Below are 23,615 nucleotides of genomic sequence, written 5' to 3'. Positions count from 1 at the left end.
TTTCTCTCCTTCTTTCAGTACAAAATAATAATAATAATAATAAAAACTTGAACCGAGACAAAGCAAACCGAAACGAAAACCAGACATTGTTGGAAAGCATTGACACATTGGTGTTTTCAAACATGGCATCATTATGCATCTTAATGTTTTATAAGTTCACTAAGAGACTCTTTTTAGGTGCAAAGACACACATTTGTTGAAAATGAATTTGCCACAGCATCAGCTGGCAGAGGCTGGCACTGGGGGCTAATTCTGTCAAGTTAAACTGCAGAACCAGCTGGAGAGTGCATGGTCCGGGAGTGAGAATGGCCTAGTAGGGAAACAGTGGGCACCTCCCTCTTGGGTTACCACTCCCACTGGAGAGCTTGAAAACCAGGCCTGGGGCAGGGGTGGCTGGACACAACAGCACCCGCCAGCATGTGTGTGGGCTGGATATGGATAGTAGGGCTGGTTGGGTTGAACTAGGTTTCAATGCCCATTGACATGTACGAGAGCTAAATGGGATGTGGGACAGACTGAACAAGTCTGTGGTACTTACTGGCAAGCATGGGAACCAGGATAGGGTACAGGCCCGGTGGGGGTTATTGGGAGTCGCGCCGACTAGGCTGCAGCTCCCACTGGTTTGTGTGAGGACCGAGTATGAAATAGGCAGGATCAGGCTGGACTGCAAGACCCGTTGTTTTGTGTGGAAGACAGGGCTGGACACAGCACTGACCTCGCAATTGCAATCATCAGCATATGCATAAGCTGATTGAGACGATGGACTGTGCCAGACCCTGTACTGGCAAGCACACACAAGAATCAGGTCTGGGATCGCCTCAGATGAAGTATCATTGGGGATACCTCCAGCAGAAGTGTTGATCTCAGAACCCCAACCATGATGAGACTATGTCAGCCAGTGGATTCTGAAGAGATTTCATCATGTTTGGAACGGTGACACTGGTAGCATTTCCGAACTGTTGAACTATGGAAATTGCTTGGGCAGGGCCCTCAGAGCATGCCCCACATGGAGGACCTGGGATGGGTGGGAGGCTGGGTGGGGCTTCTCCCTTTATCTCTCCTCTTCCCCCAGAAAGGGAAAAAGAAATTACTGTGGAAGCAATGGTCTGACCCACTTTCCTGTAGCCTTTGACCCTTTGTGACCTAATCAATTATGTAATAAAGCTTTATCTATCTATCTATCTATCTATCTATCTATGTATAAGCACATTCTTCTCATTAAATGCTTCATTGTCTCATATATCATATAGCAGCATCATTTTCTTCAAGAAGCTTCTTGATTTTCTTTGTCATTTCTTCAGCGACACATTAGTCATTCACTAGCATGTTTTTTTTTTTTTTTTTGAAGATTTATTATTATTGGAAAGCCGGATATGCAGAGAGGAGGAGAGACAGAGAAGAAGATCTTCCATCCGATGTTTCACTCCCCAAGTGAGCCACAACGGGCCGGTGCGTGCCGATCCGATGCCGGGAACCAGGAACCCCTTCTGGGTCTCCCACGCGGGTGCAGGGTCCCAATGCATTGGGCCATCCTCGACTGCTTTCCCAGGCCACAAGCAGGGAGCTGGATAGGAAGTGGAGCTGCCGGGATTAGAACCGGCGCCCATATGGGATCCCGGGGCGTTCTAGGCGAGGACTTAGCTGCTAGGCCACACCGCCGGGCCCATCACTAGCATGTTATTGAACTTCATGGTGCTGTTAATTTCTTGTTTTTATTCCGTTGTTGATTTTGTTCTGTAGCTTTTCATTTCAGGGACTATAGAGTAACTGTGTAGTGCAGATTATCATATCGAGATGTGAGGATACAATGCAGTATGCATCTCTACTTCCACACAAAGATGGACTCCCAATGAAACTGTTTAGTATATCTTGACAATAGGATGCTGGACTCTGCCATCGTCCATGCCCGCAATCATGGACAGAGCACTGTGCTATACTATAGTATACTATACTATAGTAATGATCTATACTATAGTAATGATATAGGGGAACTCAGAGAGGGGACAGGGAATTGGGGAGGGGATAAGGGAAATCCCAGGGCCTATGGAACTGTATCATAAAATGATAATAATAAAAAGAAGTACAATTTAAAAATAAATTAAAAAGAGCAGTTTGTCTCTTGACCTAGTGCCCATAGGGGATGCTGACACTACATTCATCCCTAGTGCTAGAGTGCTAGACATCTAATTCTGGGATTTTGCTATATACATCTATTTTTTCATTTCCCTTCATTATAAAAGGCCTATTTTCACTAGGGAGAGAGAGAGCTAGACAGAGTGGTCTTCCGTCCATTGGTTCCCTCCTCCAATGTGGCACTGTCATTTCGGGAGGAGTTGCATTTGAGGCTGCAAGTCACTCTGCACTAGTCCCATGATATGCTGGGCTCAAGTGCTGAAGGGTATCCGGTTTCCAGGGAGGACTGGAATGATTGTCCTATCCCAGCCCCATTCCCTTGCACACCAGGACTACACTAGATAAGTGTATGTGTATGTGCATTTTCAATATGTTTTGATTTTGCTGTGTGCTTTCAGGACCATTACTTTGAAGATGTATTGATTTAGGGCCAGCTCAATGACTCAGTTAACTAATCTTCCATCAGCAAGGAACAGATTTCTGTGTGGGTCTCCAATTGTGTTCAGGCTGCTCCACTTTGCATCCAGTCTCCTACTTGTGGCCTGGGAAAGCAGTGGAGGGTAACCCAAAGCCTTGTGACCCTGCACCCACATGGGTGTCCCTGAGGTAGCCCCTGGCAACTGGCTTTCAAATAATCGACTCCAGGCTTTGTGGCCCTGTGGGGTGGAAACCAATGGTTGGAGAATATTTTTGTCTCTCCTTGTCTCTGTAAATGTGCCTTCCCAATAAAATAAAAAAATCAATCTTTCTTTCTTTCTTTCTTTCTTTCTTTCTTTCTTTCTTTCTTTCTTTCTTTCCTTTTCTTTCCTTTTCTTTCCTTTTCTTTCTTTCGTTCTTTCCAAAAACAGCCTGTAAAACCTTTGCAATGGAGAGTGACGGGGAAAACTGGAGTGAGACCTTTTAACGTCCAGTTGACTCTCCCAATGCTTACAATGGCCACTCACAGCCAGGAGCCACAGTCTCCATCTGGTCTCCCACACAAGGCCACACTCTTAGACAAATTGCATGTGCTTCCACTTGCCTCCATTCAGAGGCCTGCTTACTCCTGGCATTCTTGGCTGAGACGTTTCCCAGGTGCCTCCAGCAAGACCTCCTTCCAACGGGCCCAGGCACAGCATTTCCTACCTGTCACTCAGCTTGTCCATTCCTGATACCCTCTTACCACCCACACCCTGCCTTTTCTGGCACAGTAGGATTCCCCAAGCTGCTCTGACACCCACAACGCTAGTGAGCTAGTCAGTCACTCTTCTGTAGGCCTCTGCTTTTGACCCTATATAGGGCCATGAGTGGAGAAAGGATTCTTGCTTTCAGGCTGGCTCACTTTCCTAACTGACTTGTGCATCATGCAACTATATCACTGGGGGACAGGCACATAATGATGGTCGTGTTGAAACACACACACACACACACACACACACACACATCAATGCACACATTTAATTTTTTTCAAGTTTTATTGAAAAGGCAGAGGGACAGTCTTCTCAATCAATCAATCTTATCTGAGACACAGAAGCATGAGATCTTCCTCGGAGTTCCTGGGTCTGCACAATACTGAAAAATGACAATGCAGCATAAAATTCATACAGAGTTGATCATCCCAGTTGGCTCCCGAGAACACACACATCCTCCGTGTGAGTTCTCATTCTGCTTCCAATGCTGCCTTGCTGCTAATCCATGTTCTGCGAGGCAGCAAGGCAAGGCTGCAGAACTTCTCTCATTTCCTTGGAGGTAACCCAGGCTGAGTGTCCAGGTGCTGGCTCAGCTTGTTCTGGCCCAGGTGGTAGCAGGCCTTGAAGGGGACAATCAGTGGAGACCAGATCTCCCAGTGTCTCTCTGCCTTCTGAATAGTTGAAAATTGAAAAATGAAGCAGACACCTCTTGAGGTTAGGAAGCCAAATGAAGGCACAGAGCAGACTCCCCTGCTCTATCGGTGGCCAATGCCTTGGTCAAGAATTGTGGTTTTGTCAAAGACGTGTGTGAACAGGTGCTTAGAGTTGTATGCTCTTGTTTTTCCAATTAAACAGCAAACGTGTATGTGCAATTCAAAACAACTTCCTTTTCAATCATCTCAACTTGATGTCTCTGGAGTGACAGTCTTCGTGAGCACTCTGACGGTTATCTGTAGAGAAGACACTTCACGAGTCTTTGTGATAGGTGATGTGAGACGTTACAGCAGCAGGTCCACTCCATCAGGAAATCTCAGCTCGGCTGTGATTTGTGTGTGCTGGGACTCCATCTTGGCATCGACAGCTTCCACAGAACTCCTTGATGGGAGTTCACAGGTCTTGATGAAGATCATTTGTGGACTTTCTGATGCTGCTGTACATGGTCAGATCGTGCAAAAGTCTTGTTGCATTTGGGACACATGTAGGGACGCTCCCCACTGTGCTTCCTCTTGTGTCTGGTGAGCTCGTCTTTGCGGGAGAATGTCCATGTGCATCCTGTGATGTCGCATGCATAGGGCCTTTCCCCTGCAGAAGAGACTGAACGTGAGACTTGTCCCATTTCAGGGTAGAGGGCTGTAGGGGGGGGGGGCAATGTTGAAAGTGAAAAGGTTTTGAGCATGTTGTGAGAGGAGAAGTACTGGGGGGAGGTGGCGAATGACACACAGAGAGGCAGGACAGCTTGAGATGGAGGGATGAGAAGAAGCCACACAGCCAGGGAAGGAAGAAAGAAAAGTAGGAACAGCGGGAGTAGCAGCACAGCCCATGGAGGAAGAAGAGTGAAGTGAGGGCAATGTAGGGTAGGTCGCTCTAGAACAGGGTCCATGAAGTGACAGTGCCCTTAGATGAAGGGAGGCTCGAGAACCTTCCTAAGGAACCAAACATAGTCCTCTACTTGTTCCCATCATGTCAGCACAAGCTATGCCACTGCTTGGGAAAGACAGTGGAAAAGGATCCAGGTTTTGGGCCAGTGTCACTTATGCAGAGACACAGAAGAAGCTCCTGGCTGTCTCTTAGCTGAACATTGATCACTGTGGCAACCACAAGGGTGTGGTGAACCAGCAGAAGGAAGGGTACTCCGCCTCACCCTCTGCTTGTAACTCTTTCTTATTACACTTGTTTAAATACCCAAAGAGAAGAAGCAGGAACTTGTGCCGCTAACCCTGGATCCTCACTCACCTTTGTGTCTGCGCTCATGGATTCGGAGGTGGGATGGCTTGGAATACGATTTGCCACAGTCTGGATAGGTACAGATGTAGGGCTTCAAGCGCTCAGGATTCTTCTGGAACTGAGAGTGCTGGGTCGTCGGTAGGTTGCAATCCTGCTGTGCTGGGAGTTGTCCTTGCACCAAATAAGAACTTGAAAAGCATTGTGGAGTTTGTGCTTGGATCCAAGGGTAACTTGAAACAGACAGGCACCCTGGATGTGGCCCTGAGTAGGACGCAGGCTGCATCATATAGGCTCCTTGGAGGGTCTGGTCACCACCGGGCATCACCATCTGTACTCCATAGAGGTTCTGGCTTCCTGTGGGGCTGACCACGTGGCCTCCACTGAAGGTCTGGTAACCTGTGGTGGTCATCATCTGACCCCCATGGAGAGTCTGGCCAATGCTGGGAGTCATCATCTGGATCCCAGTGGGGATCTGATCAAGTGACGGAGTCATGACTTGACCACCGTAGAGGGTCTGTGCACAGGGTGTTGACATCATCATCTGCCCAACACAGAGGGTCTGGTCAGCCTTCGGAGGAAACGCTTGATCCGCATAGAGGGTCTGCCCACACATGGGGCTCACCATCTGCATCCCACAGAGCTGTGGGTTAACTGTGCTGCGCATCATCTGGCCAAGTGAGAGGCTCTGGGGACTTGTGGGTGTGACCACCTGACCCACACTCAGGGTCTGATCACCACCAGGACCCAGCCCAGGCCTCTCTTGCAGACTTGTCATCGGAGCCTCACAGAGACTCTGCTGATCACTGGAGCCATTGATGTGGCCATCCGACGTCATCTGCCTGCTCTGGAGAGTCTTCAACGGGCCACCTTCACTGGGGATGGCTGTGCTGAAGGCAGCGGCATCTGTCTTCTCACAATGGCTTGGGCAGGTTTCTGCAATGTCCATGCCACCCGTCCTCTGGGAGCCTGCGCTGGGCTTGGTCTGATCCCAGGAACTCAGCATCTGGTCCATGCAAACTGTCTGCTTTGGGACTCCGAGAGGAGTATTAAGGGCTGCCACAGGCAGGGCTGTTGAGTCCTGGCTGAGCAATATGTCCAGGAGGCTGTCACAAGGTGCAGAAGTCATGATTGTGGGTGTCAGGCTAGGAATGCCAAGGCTCTGCATGGACACATGCCAGCTGCTCTCATCGCATGCAGCTGGAGGCATGTGGAGCTGTGGCTGTGGCACCGCTGACATTTGAGTCTGTTCTTTCTGTGCTGAAGAAGTGTCCTGGGCACACTCGCTGTCCTCAGCTGTGACAGGGAAGGAGGACATGTCTTCACTGTTACCCGATGACAGAAATATATCTTCTGTTGTGGGATTCTGCAAAAATTTCAGAAAAAGGGTTCTATAAATCATAAGTGAAGACAGAAGGAATTAGTAAAAAGGAAGGAAAAGAAAAGAAGGTAGAATTAGTAGTCCACCTCATCCTCAATTCCAGCCACATCTCCAATTCGCTATACATGCCAGTCCCTGGTTTAGCTAGCCGGGAAACTTGCAAGAGCAGCATTTCACCAGAAAGGTGCTACAGTCTCATGTGTCTTGTCCTTCACAAATTAACTCCACCATGTGCAACCTCGCCCGGGACATCCTATATTTGAGTTGTGATGATAGGGTGAGAAAATGTATTGCGGTCTGGAAACGTAGGGCATTACATTGCTTAAGTTCCTATCCCAACAAGGGGATGCTCTGGGGCACATGTGTGTTCTTGCATGTCCTCCCACCACGGGGTTGTCTTGGGAGAACCTCTCATCAGGAGACACGTGAATGGGGTTTCCCACAAGTCCCAAAGGTCCATCTGACACCCTGGAATTGGCCTGCAGACTTTTCTGTTTCCGTGGGCTGTGTCCTTCATCAAACAGCCACAAGGCAGCAACCTCTCAAGCAACCTAGCACTCCTCATGCCAATCCCCCAGCCCCACTCTTGACTGGCAATGGAAGCGACATGCCTTCCAGTGTCACGTCCTGAAGATTCTGTCAGAGCAGGGTTTGCCGACAAACTAGGGCTCACGTGAGGGGCCACTCACCTCCTGCTTCTGCCTCAAGTCTCAGTCCAGGGTGGTGCCCATAAGCTCAGCCACACCCATTCCCAGCAAGAACTAGACTCCAGACAGTTTTCCAGAAGAGCAGTCCTGCCGAAGCTCACCTGGCCTGGACCCTGCCCATTGTGTCACCATTGAGACATGCGGGCCACTGAGCGCTTGTTTGACACGGATAGAAGGATTTCTGGAAGCTTCCAAGTACCGAGTCTCCTTACCCGCACATAATGGTGGGAGCTGAGATGGGGCAGATTTGAGGGAGAATCTGAGACCCTCCTTGCATCCTACCAAATCATCTGACCTCCCACGCACAAGGGGTGGGTCTGGCTAGGCTTGGTCTCAGCACCTGCTGGAATGTTGTGATACACAGGAGCTGGATGGGGATTCTTTTGCTTCTATCAAACGTATTTATATTTAAGTAGATGCACTTGTTTACAAAAGAGTAATTTCTTGATCAATCAGTACATTACCATAGCTATTTAAAAATGTGTCCTCTATGGTTGAGGGGATTATAGTCTCAAGCAGAAAGAGATGCAGGAGGAATGAGGTAAGAGGAAAGACCTCGCCCTCCCTAGTAGGACTGCGAGTGGGGGAGGGGAAATGTTGGGCTGATCCTTGCTGTCACATCACATCCAATGGTGCTGCAGTTCAGGCAGCCTCTGCCACACCCACCCCGAACTGCAACCAAGAACCACACCCAGCACCAGCAAAATCACAACCAAGCCCATGCTCCCATCCAGCCCCTGTGTGCAGCAGGAGGCCCTTCCTCTGGTCCCGGCTCACAGCCAGACCACACACACACACACACACACACACACACACACACACACCACAGTTGCCAAGGCCCAGTCACAACATTCCAGCAGGTGCTGAGACCAAGCCTGGCCAGACCCACCCCTTGTGCGTGGGAGGTCAGATGATTTGGTAGGATGCAAGGAGGGTCTCAGATTCTCCCTCAAATCTGCCCCATCTCAGCTCCCACCATTATGTGCGGGTAAGGAGACTCGGTACTTGGAAGCTTCCAGAAATCCTTCTATCCGTGTCAAACAAGCGCTCAGTGGCCCGCATGTCTCAATGGTGACACAATGGGCAGGGTCCAGGCCAGGTGAGCTTCGGCAGGACTGCTCTTCTGGAAAACTGTCTGGAGTCTAGTTCTTGCTGGGAATGGGTGTGGCTGAGCTTATGGGCACCACCCTGGACTGAGACTTGAGGCAGAAGCAGGAGGTGAGTGGCCCCTCACGTGAGCCCTAGTTTGTCGGCAAACCCTGCTCTGACAGAATCTTCAGGACGTGACACTGGAAGGCATGTCGCTTCCATTGCCAGTCAAGAGTGGGGCTGGGGGATTGGCATGAGGAGTGCTAGGTTGCTTGAGAGGTTGCTGCCTTGTGGCTGTTTGATGAAGGACACAGCCCACGGAAACAGGAAAGTCTGCAGGCCAATTCCAGGATGTCGGATGGACCTTTGGGACTTGTGGGAAACCCCATTCACGTGTCTCCTGATGAGAGGTTCTCCAAGACAACCCCGTGGTGGGAGGGCAGGGAACACGCATGTGCCCCAGAGCATCCCCTTGTTGGGAAAGGAACATCCGAATGCCCGCTAGCTCCCCGCAGAGGCCAGGACTCTGAGGAGATTAGGCTGATGCTCTTGGCTCCGCCCCTGGAAGGCATGGCCGAGCCCCAACGCCAATCACGGTCCACATTCCCACGGGTCTGGCCTATAAGAAAGAGGGCCTGACTGCTGCTGGCGGCTCCCAGTGGCTTCCACCTGCAGCAGCCACAGTCCTCACTGAGCTCTTGGACTTTGATTCTTCCTCTGACTCCGGGGCCCACTAGCTCTGCCTCTGTTTCTGAGCTCCTCCATGGTTGTGCTGAAGGTGAGTCTGTGCCGCCAACAAGGGCACCGTGGGTTGCCAAGTCGTGGGGTGCAATCTCTGCCTTGGGGAAGTGGGATGGGACAAAACTGCACTGCTGTGCTACCTAAGCCAGGGAGAGGGTTCTATTGAATGCGGGAATTGCTTAGAGCGCCTGGGGCCTTCTTACATTCTTTCTTTTTTTCTTTCGCTCTTTCTTTCTTACCCTCTTTCTTTGTTTCTTTCTTTCTTCCTTTCTTTCTTTCGCTCTCTCTTTCTTTCTTGATCGATTTATTCATTGTGATTACAGAGTGAGATATACAGAGAGGAGGAGACACAGAGAGGAAGAATTTCTGTGCGACGATTCACTTCCCAAGTCTCCCTAACACCTAGAGCTGAGCTCTGATTTCGAGGCAGGAGGCAGGAGCTTCGTGTGGGTCTGCCATGCGGGCACAGGGTCCAAGGATTTGGGCCATCCTCCACGGCTTTCCCAAGCCACAAACAGGGAGACAGACGAGAAGTGGGGACCAGAACCAGGGCCCAGAAGGGATCCTGGTGCGTTCAAGGGGAGGACTTGAGCCTCTAGGCTACCGCGCCTCGCCCCTTCTGGGCCTTCTTCACTGCTTCTTCGCACACACGCGTGGGCCTTCCTCCAGGCAGACACGGGTCTGCAGAGGGCTGCGTGTGTGTGTTCTGGGACAAGACGCCCAAGGCACTGGCTGCTGCTCTAGAGTCCACGGACCACAGCCGCTTTGGGGGCTGTAGGACACGCCATTGTAGGTGATGGAAGGGCACAGAGAGGGTGACGCCGTTAAAGCAGCTGTGGTGGAAGAGTAGCGCCTTTTTCCAGGTTGTGCTGATGGGTTGAGAATAATGCGTTATCTGGAAATGAGGGGGGTTCTTTTGCTTCTATCAAACGTATTTATATTTAAGTAGATGCACTTGTTTACAAAAGAGTAATTTCTTGATCAATCAGTACATTACCATAGCTATTTAAAAATGTGTCTTCTATGGTTGAGGGGATTATAGTCTCAAGCAGAAAGAGATGCAGGAGGAATGAGGTAAGAGAAAAGACCTCGCCCTCCCTAGTAGGACTGCGAGTGGGGGAGGGGAAATGTTGGGCTGATCCTTGCTGTCACATCACATCCAATGGTGCTGCAGTTCAGGCAGCCTCTGCCACACCCACCCCGAACTGCAACCAAGAACCACACCCAGCACCAGCAAAATCACAACCAAGCCCATGCTCCCATCCAGCCCCTGTGTGCAGCAGGAGGCCCTTCCTCTGGTCCCGGCTCACAGCCAGACCACACACACACACACACACACACACACACACACACACACACACCACAGTTGCCAAGGCCCAGTCACAACATTCCAGCAGGTGCTGAGACCAAGCCTAGCCAGACCCACCCCTTGTGCGTGGGAGGTCAGATGATTTGGTAGGATGCAAGGAGGGTCTCAGATTCTCCCTCAAATCTGCCCCATCTCAGCTCCCACCATTATGTGCGGGTAAGGAGACTCGGTACTTGGAAGCTTCCAGAAATCCTTCTATCCGTGTCAAACAAGCGCTCAGTGGCCCGCATGTCTCAATGGTGACACAATGGGCAGGGTCCAGGCCAGGTGAGCTTCGGCAGGACTGCTCTTCTGGAAAACTGTCTGGAGTCTAGTTCTTGCTGGGAATGGGTGTGGCTGAGCTTATGGGCACCACCCTGGACTGAGACTTGAGGCAGAAGCAGGAGGTGAGTGGCCCCTCACGTGAGCCCTAGTTTGTCGGCAAACCCTGCTCTGACAGAATCTTCAGGACGTGACACTGGAAGGCATGTCGCTTCCATTGCCAGTCAAGAGTGGGGCTGGGGGATTGGCATGAGGAGTGCTAGGTTGCTTGAGAGGTTGCTGCCTTGTGGCTGTTTGATGAAGGACACAGCCCACGGAAACAGAAAAGTCTGCAGGCCAATTCCAGGGTGTCAGATGGACCTTTGGGACTTGTGGGAAACCCCATTCACGTGTCTCCTGATGAGAGGTTCTCCCAAGACAACCCCGTGGTGGGAGGACATGCAAGAACACACATGTGCCCCAGAGCATCCCCTTGTTGGGATAGGAACTTAAGCAATGTAATGCCCTACGTTTCCAGACCGCAATACATTTTCTCACCCTATCATCACAACTCAAATATAGGATGTCCCGGGCGAGGTTGCACATGGTGGAGTTAATTTGTGAAGGACAAGACACATGAGACTGTAGCACCTTTCTGGTGAAATGCTGCTCTTGCAAGTTTCCCGGCTAGCTAAACCAGGGACTGGCATGTATAGCGAATTGGAGATGTGGCTGGAATTGAGGATGAGGTGGACTACTAATTCTACCTTCTTTTCTTTTCCTTCCTTTTTACTAATTCCTTCTGTCTTCACTTATGATTTATAGAACCCTTTTTCTGAAATTTTTGCAGAATCCCACAACAGAAGATATATTTCTGTCATCGGGTAACAGTGAAGACATGTCCTCCTTCCCTGTCACAGCTGAGGACAGCGAGTGTGCCCAGGACACTTCTTCAGCACAGAAAGAACAGACTCAAATGTCAGCGGTGCCACAGCCACAGCTCCACATGCCTCCAGCTGCATGCGATGAGAGCAGCTGGCATGTGTCCATGCAGAGCCTTGGCATTCCTAGCCTGACACCCACAATCATGACTTCTGCACCTTGTGACAGCCTCCTGGACATATTGCTCAGCCAGGACTCAACAGCCCTGCCTGTGGCAGCCCTTAATACTCCTCTCGGAGTCCCAAAGCAGACAGTTTGCATGGACCAGATGCTGAGTTCCTGGGATCAGACCAAGCCCAGCGCAGGCTCCCAGAGGACGGGTGGCATGGACATTGCAGAAACCTGCCCAAGCCATTGTGAGAAGACAGATGCCGCTGCCTTCAGCACAGCCATCCCCAGTGAAGGTGGCCCGTTGAAGACTCTCCAGAGCAGGCAGATGACGTCGGATGGCCACATCAATGGCTCCAGTGATCAGCAGAGTCTCTGTGAGGCTCCGATGACAAGTCTGCAAGAGAGGCCTGGGCTGGGTCCTGGTGGTGATCAGACCCTGAGTGTGGGTCAGGTGGTCACACCCACAAGTCCCCAGAGCCTCTCACTTGGCCAGATGATGCGCAGCACAGTTAACCCACAGCTCTGTGGGATGCAGATGGTGAGCCCCATGTGTGGGCAGACCCTCTATGCGGATCAAGCGTTTCCTCCGAAGGCTGACCAGACCCTCTGTGTTGGGCAGATGATGATGTCAACACCCTGTGCACAGACCCTCTACGGTGGTCAAGTCATGACTCCGTCACTTGATCAGATCCCCACTGGGATCCAGATGATGACTCCCAGCATTGGCCAGACTCTCCATGGGGGTCAGATGATGACCACCACAGGTTACCAGACCTTCAGTGGAGGCCACGTGGTCAGCCCCACAGGAAGCCAGAACCTCTATGGAGTACAGATGGTGATGCCCGGTGGTGACCAGACCCTCCAAGGAGCCTATATGATGCAGCCTGCGTCCTACTCAGGGCCACATCCAGGGTGCCTGTCTGTTTCAAGTTACCCTTGGATCCAAGCACAAACTCCACAATGCTTTTCAAGTTCTTATTTGGTGCAAGGACAACTCCCAGCACAGCAGGATTGCAACCTACCGACGACCCAGCACTCTCAGTTCCAGAAGAATCCTGAGCGCTTGAAGCCCTACATGTGTACCTATCCAGACTGTGGCAAATCGTATTCCAAGCCATCCCACCTCCGAATCCATGAGCGCAGACACAAAGGTGAGTGAGGATCCAGGGTTAGCGGCACAAGTTCCTGCTTCTTCTCTTTGGGTATTTAAACAAGTGTAATAAGAAAGAGTTACAAGCAGAGGGTGAGGCGGAGTACCCTTCCTTCTGCTGGTTCACCACACCCTTGTGGTTGCCACAGTGATCAATGTTCAGCTAAGAGACAGCCAGGAGCTTCTTCTGTGTCTCTGCATAAGTGACACTGGCCCAAAACCTGGATCCTTTTCCACTGTCTTTCCCAAGCAGTGGCATAGCTTGTGCTGACATGATGGGAACAAGTAGAGGACTATGTTTGGTTCCTTAGGAAGGTTCTCGAGCCTCCCTTCATCTAAGGGCACTGTCACTTCATGGACCCTGTTCTAGAGCGACCTACCCTACATTGCCCTCACTTCACTCTTCTTCCTCCATGGGCTGTGCTGCTACTCCCGCTGTTCCTACTTTTCTTTCTTCCTTCCCTGGCTGTGTGGCTTCTTCTCATCCCTCCATCTCAAGCTGTCCTGCCTCTCTGTGTGTCATTCGCCACCTCCCCCCAGTACTTCTCCTCTCACAACATGCTCAAAACCTTTTCACTTTCAACATTGCCCCCCCCCCCTACAGCCCTCTACCCTGAAATGGGACAAGTCTCACGTTCAGTCTCTTCTGCAGGGGAAAGGCCCTATGCATGCGACATCACAGGATGCACATGGACATTCTCCCGCAAAGACGAGCTCACCAGACACAAGAGGAAGCACAGTGGGGAGCGTCCCTACATGTGTCCCAAATGCAACAAGACTTTTGCACGATCTGACCATGTACAGCAGCATCAGAAAGTCCACAAATGATCTTCATCAAGACCTGTGAACTCCCATCAAGGAGTTCTGTGGAAGCTGTCGATGCCAAGATGGAGTCCCAGCACACACAAATCACAGCCGAGCTGAGATTTCCTGATGGAGTGGACCTGCTGCTGTAACGTCTCACATCACCTATCACAAAGACTCGTGAAGTGTCTTCTCTACAGATAACCGTCAGAGTGCTCACGAAGACTGTCACTCCAGAGACATCAAGTTGAGATGATTGAAAAGGAAGTTGTTTTGAATTGCACATACACGTTTGCTGTTTAATTGGAAAAACAAGAGCATACAACTCTAAGCACCTGTTCACACACGTCTTTGACAAAACCACAATTCTTGACCAAGGCATTGGCCACCGATAGAGCAGGGGAGTCTGCTCTGTGCCTTCATTTGGCTTCCTAACCTCAAGAGGTGTCTGCTTCATTTTTCAATTTTCAACTATTCAGAAGGCAGAGAGACACTGGGAGATCTGGTCTCCACTGATTGTCCCCTTCAAGGCCTGCTACCACCTGGGCCAGAACAAGCTGAGCCAGCACCTGGACACTCAGCCTGGGTCACCTCCAAGGAAATGAGAGAAGTTCTGCAGCCTTGCCTTGCTGCCTCGCAGAACATGGATTAGCAGCAAGGCAGCATTGGAAGCAGAATGAGAACTCACACGGAGGATGTGTGTGTTCTCGGGAGCCAACTGGGATGATCAACTCTGTATGAATTTTATGCTGCATTGTCATTTTTCAGTATTGTGCAGACCCAGGAACTCCGAGGAAGATCTCATGCTTCTGTGTCTCAGATAAGATTGATTGATTGAGAAGACTGTCCCTCTGCCTTTTCAATAAAACTTGAAAAAAATTAAATGTGTGCATTGATGTGTGTGTGTGTGTGTGTGTGTGTGTGTTTCAACACGACCATCATTATGTGCCTGTCCCCCAGTGATATAGTTGCATGATGCACAAGTCAGTTAGGAAAGTGAGCCAGCCTGAAAGCAAGAATCCTTTCTCCACTCATGGCCCTATATAGGGTCAAAAGCAGAGGCCTACAGAAGAGTGACTGACTAGCTCACTAGCGTTGTGGGTGTCAGAGCAGCTTGGGGAATCCTACTGTGCCAGAAAAGGCAGGGTGTGGGTGGTAAGAGGGTATCAGGAATGGACAAGCTGAGTGACAGGTAGGAAATGCTGTGCCTGGGCCCGTTGGAAGGAGGTCTTGCTGGAGGCACCTGGGAAACGTCTCAGCCAAGAATGCCAGGAGTAAGCAGGCCTCTGAATGGAGGCAAGTGGAAGCACATGCAATTTGTCTAAGAGTGTGGCCTTGTGTGGGAGACCAGATGGAGACTGTGGCTCCTGGCTGTGAGTGGCCATTGTAAGCATTGGGAGAGTCAACTGGACGTTAAAAGGTCTCACTCCAGTTTTCCCCGTCACTCTCCATTGCAAAGGTTTTACAGGCTGTTTTTGGAAAGAACGAAAGAAAGAAAAGGAAAGAAAAGGAAAGAAAAGGAAAGAAAAGGAAAGAAAGAAAGAAAGAAAGAAAGAAAGAAAGAAAGAAAGAAAGAAAGAAAGAAAGATAGATTGATTTTTTTATTTTATTGGGAAGGCACATTTACAGAGACAAGGAGAGACAAAAATATTCTCCAACCATTGGTTTCCACCCCACAGGGCCACAAAGCCTGGAGTCGATTATTTGAAAGCCAGTTGCCAGGGGCTACCTCAGGGACACCCATGTGGGTGCAGGGTCACAAGGCTTTGGGTTACCCTCCACTGCTTTCCCAGGCCACAAGTAGGAGACTGGATGCAAAGTGGAGCAGCCTGAACACAATTGGAGACCCACACAGAAATCTGTTCCTTGCTGATGGAAGATTAGTTAACTGAGTCATTGAGCTGGCCCTAAATCAATACATCTTCAAAGTAATGGTCCTGAAAGCACACAGCAAAATCAAAACATATTGAAAATGCACATACACATACACTTATCTAGTGTAGTCCTGGTGTGCAAGGGAATGGGGCTGGGATAGGACAATCATTCCAGTCCTCCCTGGAAACCGGATACCCTTCAGCACTTGAGCCCAGCATATCATGGGACTAGTGCAGAGTGACTTGCAGCCTCAAATGCAACTCCTCCCGAAATGACAGTGCCACATTGGAGGAGGGAACCAATGGACGGAAGACCACTCTGTCTAGCTCTCTCTCTCCCTAGTGAAAATAGGCCTTTTATAATGAAGGGAAATGAAAAAATAGATGTATATAGCAAAATCCCAGAATTAGATGTCTAGCACTCTAGCACTAGGGATGAATGTAGTGTCAGCATCCCCTATGGGCACTAGGTCAAGAGACAAACTGCTCTTTTTAATTTATTTTTAAATTGTACTTCTTTTTATTATTATCATTTTATGATACAGTTCCATAGGCCCTGGGATTTCCCTTATCCCCTCCCCAATTCCCTGTCCCCTCTCTGAGTTCCCCTATATCATTACTATAGTATAGATCATTACTATAGTATAGTATACTATAGTATAGCACAGTGCTCTGTCCATGATTGCGGGCATGGACGATGGCAGAGTCCAGCATCCTATTGTCAAGATATACTAAACAGTTTCATTGGGAGTCCATCTTTGTGTGGAAGTAGAGATGCATACTGCATTGTATCCTCACATCTCGATATGATAATCTGCACTACACAGTTACTCTATAGTCCCTGAAATGAAAAGCTACAGAACAAAATCAACAACGGAATAAAAACAAGAAATTAACAGCACCATGAAGTTCAATAACATGCTAGTGATGGGCCCGGCGGTGTGGCCTAGCAGCTAAGTCCTCGCCTAGAACGCCCCGGGATCCCATATGGGCGCCGGTTCTAATCCCGGCAGCTCCACTTCCTATCCAGCTCCCTGCTTGTGGCCTGGGAAAGCAGTCGAGGATGGCCCAATGCATTGGGACCCTGCACCCGCGTGGGAGACCCAGAAGGGGTTCCTGGTTCCCGGCATCGGATCGGCACGCACCGGCCCGTTGTGGCTCACTTGGGGAGTGAAACATCGGATGGAAGATCTTCTTCTCTGTCTCTCCTCCTCTCTGCATATCCGGCTTTCCAATAATAATAAATTTTCAAAAAAAAAAAACATGCTAGTGAATGACTAATGTGTCGCTGAAGAAATGACAAAGAAAATCAAGAAGCTTCTTGAAGAAAATGATGCTGCTATATGATATATGAGACAATGAAACATTTAATGAGAAGAATGTGCTTATACATACATAGATAGATAGATAGATAGATAGATAGATAAAGCTTTATTACATAATTGATTAGGTCACAAAGGGTCAAAGGCTACAGGAAAGTGGGTCAGACCATTGCTTCCACAGTAATTTCTTTTTCCCTTTCTGGGGGAAGAGGAGAGATAAAGGGAGAAGCCCCACCCAGCCTCCCACCCATCCCAGGTCCTCCATGTGGGGCATGCTCTGAGGGCCCTGCCCAAGCAATTTCCATAGTTCAACAGTTCGGAAATGCTACCAGTGTCACCGTTCCAAACATGATGAAATCTCTTCAGAATCCACTGGCTGACATAGTCTCTTCATGGTTGGGGTTCTGAGATCAGCACTTCTGCTGGAGGTATCCCCAATGATACTTCATCTGAGGCGATCCCAGACCTGATTCTTGTGTGTGCTTGCCAGTACAGGGTCTGGCACAGTCCATCGTCTCAATCAGCTTATGCATATGCTGATGATTGCAATTGCGAGGTCAGTGCTGTGTCCAGCCCTGTCTTCCACACAAAACAACGGGTCTTGCAGTCCAGCCTGATCCTGCCTATTTCATACTCGGTCCTCACACAAACCAGTGGGAGCTGCAGCCTAGTCGGCGCGACTCCCAATAACCCCCACCGGGCCTGTACCCTATCCTGGTTCCCATGCTTGCCAGTAAGTACCACAGACTTGTTCAGTCTGTCCCACATCCCATTTAGCTCTCGTACATGTCAATGGGCATTGAAACCTAGTTCAACCCAACCAGCCCTACTATCCATATCCAGCCCACACACATGCTGGCGGGTGCTGTTGTGTCCAGCCACCCCTGCCCCAGGCCTGGTTTTCAAGCTCTCCAGTGGGAGTGGTAACCCAAGAGGGAGGTGCCCACTGTTTCCCTACTAGGCCATTCTCACTCCCGGATCATGCACTCTCCAGCTGGTTCTGCAGTTTAACTTGACAGAATTAGCCCCCAGTGCCAGCCTCTGCCAGCTGATGCTGTGGCAAATTCATTTTCAACAAATGTGTGTCTTTGCACCTAAAAAGAGTCTCTTAGTGAACTTATAAAACATTAAGATGCATAATGATGCCATGTTTGAAAACACAAATGTGTCAATGCTTTCCAACAATGTCTGGTTTTCGTTTCGGTTTGCTTTGTCTCGGTTCAAGTTTTTATTATTATTATTATTATTTTGTACTGAAAGAAGGAGAGAAAGAGAGAAAGATGTTCCATCTGATGGTTCACTCCATCTGATGGTTTGAGGTATTCTGTGCACCTGCTAGGGTGGGTCTGTGCCCCTGCTCACGGGCTCTGAGGGTCGCAGCATTGTGGGGTGCAATCTCTGCCTTGGAGACATAGGGCGGGCCTCATCTTCCGTGCTGTGCTGCCTGTGATGCAGAGGGTCGTGCAGAGTGTGGGGTTGACTTCTTGACGGCGTCCTCGCATGCACGCAAGCGTGTGCGGGACTTCCCCCAGGCAGGCAGGGGCCTGCAGAGAGCTGCAGTTCTGTGTTCTGGGACAAGCCTCCCAGGGCCTGGCTGCTGCTCTAGAGTCCACAGACCACAGCCGCTTCCAGGGGCTGCTGGTCAGCGACAATTGTGGGTGACAGAAGAGCACGGACAGGGTGACACTACCATGATGGATGAAATCCTGATTTCGGTGTGTGCTGATGGGCTGAAAGTAATCTGCACTCCGGAGGTTTCCTGGGGTTGTTTATTTGTATTAAACATATTTATCTCTAAGGGAAAACATTCATTTTAAAGCAAATACATTTATTATTTTACAAGGTTTATTTACTGATTTGTAACATCAGATATACAGAGAGGAGGAGAGACAGAGAGGAAGATGTTCTGTGAGACGATTCACTCCCGCAGTGACGGCCACAGCTGGTGCTGAGCTCATCCAAAGCCAGGAGCCAGGAACTTCCTCCAGGTCTCCCACTCAGGTGTAGGGACCCATGGCTTTTAGCCATCCTCGACTGCCCTCCCTGGTCACAAGCAGGGGGCTACATGGGAAGTGGAGCTGTCGGGATTAGAACCGACATCCATTTGGGATCCTGAAGCACTCAAGGCAAGAAACCCCACCTGCTAGTCCACCACACTGAGCCCAAAATACATTGATTCTTTGAAAACATACATTTATTTCTTTAAAAATATTTATTGTAGGATTGAGGATATTATACTCCCAAGCAGGAAAGAGATGTATCCAGATGAGGTGAGTGAAAAGACCCTCCTACCTCAGAAGAACAAAAGATGGGAAGGGGAACATTTTGAGCTGATCATTGTTGCCAGAAGACATCAGCAAGTTTTGCAGTTCAGGCAACCACAGGCAAAATCTCTACTTCGACTTTGAAAAAGAACGCCATAATAGTCCATGCTGAGATCCAGACATTGTGTCGAGTATGGGTGAAGGGAATTTGCATGAGGAGTGCTAGGTTGCTTGAGAGGTTGCTGCCTTGTGGCTGTTTGATGAAGGACACAGCCCACGGAAACAGGAAAGTCTGCAGGCCAATTCCAGGGTGTCAGATGGACCTTTGGGACTTGTGGGAAACCCCATTCACGTGTCTCCTGATGAGAGGTTCTCCCAAGACAACCCCGTGGTGGGAGGGCAGGGAACACGCATGTGCCCCAGAGCATCCCCTTGTTGGGAAAGGAACATCCGAATGCCCGCTAGCTCCCCCCAGAGGCCAGGACTCTGAGGAGATTAGGCTGATGCTCTTGGCTCCGCCCCTGGAAGGCATGGCCAAGCCCCAACGCCAATCACGGTCCACATTCCCACGGGTCTGGCCTATAAGAAAGAGGGCCTGACTGCTGCTGGCGGCTCCCAGTGGCTTCCACCTGCAGCAGCCACAGTCCTCACTGAGCTCTTGGACTTTGATTCTTCCTCTGACTCCGGGGCCCAGTAGCTCTGCCTCTGTTTCTGAGCTCCTCCATGGTTGTGCTGAAGGTGAGTCTGTGCCGCCAACAAGGGCACCGTGGGTTGCCAAGTCGTGGGGTGCAATCTCTGCCTTGGGGAAGTGGGATGGGACAAAACTGCACTGCTGTGCTACCTAAGCCAGGGAGAGGGTTCTATTGAATGCGGGAATTGCTTAGAGCGCCTGGGGCCTTCTTACATTCTTTCTTTTTTTCTTTCGCTCTTTCTTTCGCTCTTTCCCTCTTTCCTTGTTTCTTTCTTTTTCTCTTTCTCTCTTTTGCTCTAACTCTCTTTCTTTCTTGATCGATTTATTCATTGTGATTGCAGAGTGAGATATACAGAGAGGAGGAGACACAGAGAGGAAGAATTTCTGTGCGACGATTCACTTCCCAAGTCTCCCCAACGCCTAGAGCTGAGCTCTGATTTCGAGGCAGGAGGCAGGAGCTTCGTGTGGGTCTGCCATGCGGGCACAGGGTCCAAGGATTTGGGCCGTCCTCCACGGCTTTCCCAAGCCACAAACAGGGAGACAGACGAGAAGTGGGGACCAGAACCAGGGCCCAGAAGGGATCCTGGTGCGTTCAAGGGGAGGACTTGAGCCTCTAGGCTACCGCGCCTCGCCCCTTCTGGGCCTTCTTCACTGCTTCTTCGCACACACGCGTGGGCCTTCCTCCAGGCAGACACGGGTCTGCAGAGGGCTGCGTGTGTGTGTTCTGGGACAAGACGCCCAAGGCACTGGCTGCTGCTCTAGAGTCCACGGACCACAGCCGCTTTGGGGGCTGCAGGACACGCCATTGTAGGTGATGGAAGGGCACAGAGAGGGTGACGCCGTTAAAGCAGCTGTGGTGGAAGAGTAGCGCCTTTTTCCGGGTTGTGCTGATGGGTTGAGAATAATGCGTTATCTGGAAATGAGGGGGGTTCTTTTGCTTCTATCAAACGTATTTATATTTAAGTAGATGCACTTGTTTACAAAAGAATAATTTCTTGATCAATCAGTACATTACCATAGCTATTTAAAAATGTGTCTTCTATGGTTGAGGGAATTATAGTCTCAAGCAGAAAGAGATGCAGGAGGAATGAGGTAAGAGAAAAGGCCTCGCCCTCCCTAGTAGGACTGCGAGTGGGGGAGGGGAAATGTTGGGCTGATCCTTGCTGTCACATCACATCCACTGGTGCTGCAGTTCAGGCAGCCTCTGCCACACCCACCCCGAACTGCAACCAAGAACCACACCCAGCACCAGCAAAACCACAACCAAGCCCATGCTCCCATCCAGCCCCTGTGTGCACCAGGAGGCCCTTCCTCTGGTCCCGGCTCACAGCCAGACCACACACACACACACACACACACACACACATACCACAGTTGCCAAGGCCCAGTCACAACATTCCAGCAGGTGCTGAGACCAAGCCTGGCCAGACCCACCCCTTGTGCGTGGGAGGTCAGATGATTTGGTAGGATGCAAGGAGGGTCTCAGATTCTCCCTCAAATCTGCCCCATCTCAGCTCCCACCATTATGTGCGGGTAAGGAGACTCGGTACTTGGAAGCTTCCAGAAATCCTTCTATCCATGTCAAACAAGCGCTCAGTGGCCCGCATTCTGATGCATCCCTAGTCCAGGGCATCTAGCGATGCTCGCCCTGTCCCGCCTGCATGCACTCATGTCAGAGGCAATAGCAGTGGGTTGACCCAGGCTGGCATGTCTCAATGGTGACACAATGGGCAGGGTCCAGGCCAGGTGAGCTTCGGCAGGACTGCTCTTCTGGAAAACTGTCTGGAGTCTAGTTCTTGCTGGGAATGGGTGTGGCTGAGCTTATGGGCACCACCCTGGACTGAGACTTGAGGCAGAAGCAGGAGGTGAGTGGCCCCTCACGTGAGCCCTAGTTTGTCGGCAAACCCTGCTCTGAGAGAATCTTCAGGACTTGACACTGGAAGGCATGTCGCTTCCATTGCCAGTCAAGAGTAGGGCTGGGGGATTGGCATGAGGAGTGCTAGGTTGCTTGAGAGGTTGCTGCCTTGTGGCTGTTTGATGAAGGACACAGCCCACGGAAACAGAAAAGTCTGCAGGCCAATTCCAGGGTGTCAGATGGACCTTTGGGACTTGTGGGAAACCCCATTCACGTGTCTCCTGATGAGAGGTTCTCCCAAGACAACCCCGTGGTGGGAGGGCAGGGAACACGCATGTGCCCCAGAGCATCCCCTTGTTGGGAAAGGAACATCCGAATGCCCGCTAGCTCCCCGCAGAGGCCAGGACTCTGAGGAGATTAGGCAGATGCTCTTGGCTCCGCCCCTGGAAGGCATGGCCAAGCCCCAACGCCAATCACGGTCCACATTCCCACGGGTCTGGCCTATAAGAAAGAGGGCCTGACTGCTGCTGGCGGCTCCCAGTGGCTTCCACCTGCAGCAGCCACAGTCCTCACTGAGCTCTTGGACTTTGATTCTTCCTCTGATTCCGGGGCCCACTAGCTCTGCCTCTGTTTCTGAGCTCCTCCATGGTTGTGCTGAAGGTGAGTCTGTGCCGCCAACAAGGGCACCGTGGGTTGCCAAGTCGTGGGGTGCAATCTCTGCCTTGGGGAAGTGGGATGGGACAAAACTGCACTGCTGTGCTACCTAAGCCAGGGAGAGGGTTCTATTGAATGCGGGAATTGCTTAGAGCGCCTGGGGCCTTCTTACATTCTTTCTTTTTTTCTTTCGCTCTTTCTTTCGCTCTTTCCCTCTTTCCTTGTTTCTTTCTTTCTCTCTTTCTTTCTTTTGCTCTAACTCTCTTTCTTTCTTGATCGATTTATTCATTGTGATTACAGAGTGAGATATACAGAGAGGAGGAGACACAGAGAGGAAGAATTTCTGTGCGACGATTCACTTCCCAAGTCTCCCCAACGCCTAGAGCTGAGCTCTGATTTCGAGGCAGGAGGCAGGAGCTTCGTGTGGGTCTGCCATGCGGGCACAGGGTCCAAGGATTTGGGCCGTCCTCCACGGCTTTCCCAAGCCACAAACAGGGAGACAGACGAGAAGTGGGGACCAGAACCAGGGCCCAGAAGGGATCCTGGTGCATTCAAGGGGAGGACTTGAGCCTCTAGGCTACCGCGCCTCGCCCCTTCTGGGCCTTCTTCACTGCTTCTTCGCACACACGCGTGGGCCTTCCTCCAGGCAGACACGGGTCTGCAGAGGGCTGCGTGTGTGTGTTCTGGGACAAGACGCCCAAGGCACTGGCTGCTGCCCTAGAGTCCACGGACCACAGCCGCTTTGGGGGGCTGCAGGACACGCCATTGTAGGTGATGGAAGGGCACAGAGAGGGTGACGCCGTTAAAGCAGCTGTGGTGGAAGAGTAGCGCCTTTTTCCGGGTTGTGCTGATGGGTTGAGAATAATGCGTTATCTGGAAATGAGGGGGGTTCTTTTGCTTCTATCAAACGTATTTATATTTAAGTAGATGCACTTGTTTACAAAAGAATAATTTCTTGATCAACCACTACATTACCATAGCTATTTAAAAATGTGTCTTCTATGGTTGAGGGGATTATAGTCTCAAGCAGAAAGAGATGCAGGAGGAATGAGGTAAGAGAAAAGGCCTCGCCCTCCCTAGTAGGACTGCGAGTGGGGGAGGGGAAATGTTGGGCTGATCCTTGCTGTCACATCACATCCACTGGTGCTGCAGTTCAGGCAGCCTCTGCCACACCCACC

The 23,615-nt window shown here is 50.5% G+C and overlaps 1 protein-coding gene across 1 annotated transcript in view; it reads right to left on the bottom strand.

The window, feature by feature from the left end:
• Positions 1 to 6,258, bottom strand: part of KLF18 (KLF transcription factor 18) — a 30,991-nt gene extending 24,733 nt beyond the window's left edge. The window contains exon 1 of the mRNA XM_058680593.1: positions 5,495 to 6,258. Coding sequence (XP_058536576.1) covers positions 5,495 to 6,258 — 764 coding nt within the window. The remainder of the gene's footprint in view (positions 1 to 5,494) is intronic.
• Positions 6,259 to 23,615: the final 17,357 nt, after the last annotated feature.

Source organism: Ochotona princeps, chromosome 2 (genome assembly GCF_030435755.1).
Source record: "Ochotona princeps isolate mOchPri1 chromosome 2, mOchPri1.hap1, whole genome shotgun sequence".
Lineage (NCBI taxonomy): Eukaryota > Metazoa > Chordata > Mammalia > Lagomorpha > Ochotonidae > Ochotona > Ochotona princeps.
Note: the sequence above shows the minus strand (reverse complement) of the source record. Positions and strands in the feature narration are given on the sequence as shown.